Source organism: Tachysurus fulvidraco, chromosome 4, assembly GCF_022655615.1.
Source record: "Tachysurus fulvidraco isolate hzauxx_2018 chromosome 4, HZAU_PFXX_2.0, whole genome shotgun sequence".
NCBI classification, from domain to species: domain Eukaryota; kingdom Metazoa; phylum Chordata; class Actinopteri; order Siluriformes; family Bagridae; genus Tachysurus; species Tachysurus fulvidraco.
This window is the reverse complement of record NC_062521.1, coordinates 9,380,146-9,386,340: the sequence shown is the minus strand read 5'-3', so window position 1 is coordinate 9,386,340 and position 6,195 is coordinate 9,380,146. Positions and strand designations below refer to the sequence as shown.

The 6,195-nt window shown below is 36.3% G+C and overlaps 1 protein-coding gene across 2 annotated transcripts; it reads right to left on the bottom strand.

Moving 5' to 3' along the window:
• Positions 1-1,357: 1,357 nt before the first annotated feature.
• On the bottom strand, positions 1,358-3,972 carry LOC113644962 (2'-deoxynucleoside 5'-phosphate N-hydrolase 1-like). Of its 2 annotated transcripts, XM_027150152.2 has the most exons (5): positions 3,524-3,972; positions 2,766-2,837; positions 2,343-2,453; positions 2,088-2,143; positions 1,358-1,862 (listed from the first exon to the last, which is right to left on the bottom strand). In XM_027150152.2, the coding sequence occupies exons 1-5, from the start codon at positions 3,657-3,659 to the stop codon at positions 1,851-1,853; spliced, it is 387 nt and encodes a 128-aa protein (XP_027005953.1). In that variant the 5' UTR covers positions 3,660-3,972; the 3' UTR covers positions 1,358-1,850. The 2 variants fall into 2 exon arrangements, with proteins under 2 accessions (XP_027005953.1, XP_027005952.1); XM_027150151.2 differs by having other exon boundaries at positions 1,358-2,143; positions 3,524-3,963.
• Positions 3,973-6,195: the final 2,223 nt, after the last annotated feature.

The window sequence follows — 6,195 nt, the reverse complement described above, 5'->3', positions numbered from 1 at the left end:
AATATAATGTAACAACTCCACCATGTATGTAAGGCAATCAATTAAATCTATCACTTATTATTTAATACTAATTTATGTCAGTAGAGCAGGTGTATTGCTTAGCATATAGCCAAAACAATTGGGTACTCTTCTTCAGACTTGTAGATGTTTTACTGGTTCAGGTGTTAGGTCACCTGCTGTAAAGTTACTGCGTCTCTGCTATACCAGTTTTTTTTTCTTGACCCTCTATTTATGTGTCTCAAGAATCAATCTTTCAGTCAGCATGTGAGCAAAGCCAGCTCAGATGTACAGAAAATCTTAAGGAAAAGAATAAAATAACCATAGCACTACATGAAATTACTCTTGACCCTGAAGTGACTAAATCACAAGCACAGCTACTGTATATGCATGAATTATATGCTAATTGACAAATAGCAGCATATATCCAATATTTATAAAACATAAAAAAAAGTCTGACAATTACATTTACATTTTTTTTAGCACCTTACTATATGAGATTTCGCAGCAACATGAGACAACGAACAGAATTTCATATCCGTCACTCACAAAATATGACAATTATTTATGTAGATTTGGTAATGATGTAAATTTGGAAGAAGAAGGATACCTTGCAAAGAACAGCAACTGGTGCTCACTGTTCAGAAGCAGACTTGGGAAATCAGGTGATTGTAAAAACCTGATAAATGGTGCACTCATATCACCAGATGAATATACTCCCCTTTTTTACACTTAATGTTATTAAGAAGTGTTTTATTGAATACCAGGATGATGGTCTCTGTATTCAATAGATTTTAAATAGAGAGGGTTGCATCAGGAAGGGCATCCGCCGTGAAATGGGCCTGGGTTAACAACGACCGCCACAGGGACTGTTGACCTTCAGGGTGCCGGTCGAAATTGGGCTACTATTGGTCGAGGAGAGGAGGGAGAAGTGCAAGAATAGAGGATGCCAAGGTTAGAGTTATGTGGAAACAGATGATTCGCTGTGGCGACCTCTAATGGGAAAAGCCAAAAGTAAAAGTAGAAGGTCCTCAATATTAATATTGTTCTGTCATTTTATTCATTGTTGGAGAAAAATGCTATTGCTTACACTCTTGTACTGCCACCTGCAGATCAGCATTTGGTCATAAACAGAGCTCTCCAGGTTCATACATTAGTTCTCATTTTCCACTGAACTGTGCGGCTCATTATTATTTTATTTTTTTTGCATAAAAGAAATTCTTAATAAGTCTCTTGCTTACTGTTTATCAGATCCCTTTTTAGTGTCTCTAGTTACATCACACCATCCCTTGTATTTGGGCCTTCTAAAAAGTCTTTTTTTTTATTGCAGAGAGATGAGAAAAAAAAACAGACACAAGAATGTGGAAAAATTATGAACAGTAACACTTTATTATGATATTTTTGTGCTTGTGATATCTTATTTTAAATCTTCTTTTCTTTTTGAAAGTCACCCATATTTTAACAAAACATGAAAGCATCATATGTCAGTACTTTATATAAAACTCAAGAGCCTCTGTTAAATTAAATAAGCATTCTAGAACTGGGGAATGATCTTAATCGTTACATTGAGTGATCTACAATACATGGCCAAAAGTATGTGGACACTTGACCATAACACACCATATGTGGGTCTTACCCAATCTCTTATTACACAGATGAAAGCACACAATTATAGAGGATATCTTTGTATGCTGTTGCATTACGTTTCCCTTCCACTGGAACTAAGCGGCCTAAACCTGTTTCATCATGACACTGCATCTGTGTAAATAGTGAGGCCCATGTTCTGACAGTGTACCAGGCTTCCTCACCCATCAGTGCTGACCTGGACAAATCTTCACAGTCACGTTCAAGATCTAGTGGAAAGCCTTCACAGAAAGTTGGACACCGTTATAAAAGCAAAGAGGAAGCAGCTTCATGTTAATGGTCATAGTTTTGAAAATATGTTCACAAAGAGCATTTAGTTGTGATGGTCCAGATGGTCACATCCGTTTGGCCATATAGTGTATTTTTAATGCACATTAGTTCTTGGTGAGTTCGCCAAAATAATTCTCCAGGATGCCTTCAACATCCTCTTCCTCATAATCCTGTACCTGGAAGAGAGTGCCACCCAACTTGCCCTCAGCGCCTCGAATCATTGCAGACAGGACTAAAGAAAAAAAAAAATACACACATGACATTAAATAAACAGAGATTTAAAAGTCTGGTGATAACTGGAGGCGAGAAGACAGGTCCTAATGAGCTGTGAATTAGGCTTATATTTTCTGTACAAATGCAGGGGGCAACTATGCCATTAACACATCTACTGAGCAAACATTAATGTAGTATGCTGAGAATTCTTAAATTACCTCTTCCTGATGAGGGTCGGAAAAGGCAAAGAATCCTTTTTTTCATGGCTGTGGCTTGACCAATTTCATAACCCACGCCCAAAGACGGTTGGGTTACTTCAGCAACTATGACTGGAAAGATAAACAAAAAAGTTTAGGATGATACAAATCAATGTGTGCTCTATGTTATCTATCTTGAATCTATTCCCTTCTGGAAAGGTTCTGACTTTTGTGTACTATCTGCTTGCTGTGTTGTATTGTATAGCATTGTTGATTCTGTAGTGTTGCTTTGACGTGACTGTTCGTTTATGCTAATTCATTCATTTCTGATGTTTCTGTGAATGACACAATGACAGTGCAATTAAAGTAATATGGCAAATAACTATTGTTGAATGTAGTTAAAAAAAAAAAAAACAATAGATATATAATCAAAACCAGTCTCACCGTCAGACTGAGCCAGCCACTCCATATCACGGTCATAGATAGCCTCGTCTCCACCTGATACAGCATCCTCACCTGAGTCAGGAGCAAATCAGGGTTATTCATTAAAACAATAGTTCAGCCAAGTTTTGCACTGAAAACTCTTACAGATACAATGTAAGCATCATGCAGACATTTATCTAAAAAAAAAAAACATTTAAAATGTTTTAGAAATCACATAAACCTCTGAGAAAACTGATAAAATCATTAGTAGTGTCCCAAATTATTTATAGGCTACTAACAAGCAACCTCCAGGCTAATTTACCTAGACACATCATGGATATGATGAGAAGTAAGGAAACAAATCAAGTTCTCTTAGACGGGGAAATCATATGTTTTAAATAGGTGTTCCTTTTAAAGTGGAATAAACAAGTGTCTTATAAAAGAACTTTTTTTTTGCATTCCTTGTCTTTAGCAAACTAAACACTTCTAAGCTAAGTTTCCTCAATTGAATAATCACTTAAAGCACACAAAAAGCAATAATAACAGAATTTATCTACTGATACTTTTATTTAAAATGTCACACGTGACGTTTTGTTGTGATGCAGTGGATCAATCCCACAATGCATCGCTTCAGGACTTCAGTTCCTATGGGGTTGTTTATGTAACTTATTGGAAAGTAAGAGGTAAATTGTACAGGCTGCTGCTTTCAGCTCAGTGAATAAAACTGTTGATGGTTGTGTGTCTGCTATTATTATGCTACTGTTTAACCGTGTATTTACCTTTCTCTGATATAGCCACGTGGGCCACGTGCTCTGTCAAAACCGTCCCATAGGTCTGCAGCTTCTTCACAATATTCTGATAAATCTTCACATCCTGCCTCCCCCCCCTAATACTCCCACAAAAGTATATATGCATCGCGTGCAGATGAAAATACAGCGTTATCTGTAAATATGCCGCTATACGACACAGATATCCGTACGTTATGATTGTTGCTGGCGCCCCCTGGCGGCAATCAAGCAAAATCCCTCCATATTCATTTGTTCTGTTGGCGTGACAAGAGACGGTCACGTTTTTCCTACACGTTTCCGGTTCTGTTGAGAAGAAAATGATAGACCTTAAGCTTCATTTGGTTCTAAAGTGTCTGTTTATAGCGATAAAGCAAACGAAAATAGCTGAAGAAAGTCTTTACGATGGACACAAATTCTATAGGCGTGTATCCTGTAACCATAGCAACCGGTATAAATGTTTAATTATGCGTCAATACATAACTATTGTCTCTTAAGACGGTTGTCTAGGCAACATTAGCTGAAGTTGTTGGCCTGTCTGTCCGATTTTATGCATTGCACAATACACACTGTATTCCAAATTATTATGCAAGTGACATATCAGTAAGACTTTCAAATGCATAAAGCATTTATTCATCCACCTCTAAACAAGGCTCACAAAAAAAAATGTTGCAGTGGGCTCAGAAACAAATGAAGACTAAATAGTTTTATTCACTGTGATGAATACCGTGCTAAACAGGATGGTCCAGATGGATGGAGTTCTGTATGGTTGGTGAATGGCAAATTTATTCTGCAGGACAAAAACGTCAGCATGGAAGGTGTTTGAGTGATGTTTTGGCAGTGAGATGATAGGTCCCTTTAGGGTTCGAGGGTGGCAAAATGTCCTCAGCAAAATATGTGGAGTTCCTAACTTACCATTGCTTGCCATGGTATAAAAACATAATCATGTCATTTGGAATAAAATTATTTTTATGCAGGACAACGCTCAATCACATGCTGCAAAAAAACACAATTGACGCCTTGGTTGCTATGGGCATAGAGACAATATCATGTTGTGGCCACCATTATCCCCTGACCTATTTACATACCTTGATCTGTAAATATGTTTTCATGTTTAAATTGCTTTTATTTCTTGAAAACTGATCTGTTCATGCAAGAAATACAACAGATTTCTGTTTCGAAATAAATATGACCCTTTTAAATGTGTTCAAACTGCACTGTGCATTTTGATCATTATCTTTTCAAAATATTAGAAAGAGTTGATGTCATCATAAGCAGTTTTGCTTGTACATACATCCACACTATAATATTATTGTTGAGGATTTCAAAAATCCTTAATTTTATTAACTGTTTAAGATTAACAAACAAAAGTTGTGTTTGTATAATAATTTGGAACATGTGGAACAAGGCTGGTATTACATGCCTGCACAAAAACTGTGTACTACATGTGACGAATAGTGGCCAGGTCACTCACTACCTGATACTGATGGAGGAAAACATAGGGATAAGTAGTCATTTGATTTTTCTATTCTGTTTCTATGCTTCTGTAAAGCTAGTAAATGTTAGTTGTTAAAGGAGCTATGCAAATACATTGAATTGAATTTCCTCCAAAACAACCAGAGTGGCTGCATGATATTCTGATGTTCAACTTCACACTTATCAAACCACTCCGTCACCAGTCTTGCTTATAGAATAGAAACATTTATTTGTCACATACAGTGGAAGCTTGCACCTTAACCTTGAGCCACCATTGCATGTATTGCTGTGTGTGTTGGTGTGTTATCCTGATATATAACAAGTAATATATCAAGTAACAAGTAATTATCTAAAGGTTCCTAACATTTTGAGAGGCAATGAGAGGAATTCAGTCGATCTTCTGACCCACACTGAAGAGTTTCAGAGTTTAATTTTGGATAATTGGATTGCAACTATTATTTATAAGCTTGTGTGAGCACAAGTGATAAAGTAGATTTTGTAGGATCAAAGTCAGGTGTATGATTAACCAATTATACAAAGCAAGTGCTAATGGTCATCAATTTCATATGTGGATTGAAACACAGTCATCAACTGAAACAGAAAAAGCTGTGTAGGAGGCTTAAAACTGGCAACTTATTATTCAGGAGGATTTAAGGAAGCCTACATTCACAGAAGATCTGTGGCTAATTCTCCAAGATGTTTGGAACAATCTACCAGCTGAGTTTCTTTCAAAAACTGGGTGCAAGTGTACCTTGAAGAACTGATGCTGTTTTGCAAGAAAAGGATGGTCACACCAAATATTAATTTGATTTGACTTTTCTGTATATTTTCTTTCCATTTTATTAATTTCTAAAAATAAATAATATAATAATAATAATAATAACAGCCAAAAATATTATACTTCTTTATTTAATTCTCTACCACCACCATGTTTCACTGAAGGTATAAGGTTAATCTGCTGGCATGCAAAATTTCCCTTTGTCCCAAAATTTTGCTTCTCATTTAAACTAAAAAGTTTTAGCTTGGGCTCATTTGTCCACAAATTATTTTTCTAATAGTCATCTGGCTTGTTCACATCAAATGTTCTTTTTGGAGCACAGTGGCTTTCTCCTGGCAACTCTTTAGTTGCATAGAAGTTATTCTGGGTTCCTTTCTGACCCAAAAGACTATTCCATGTCTTGCTTTTAGAG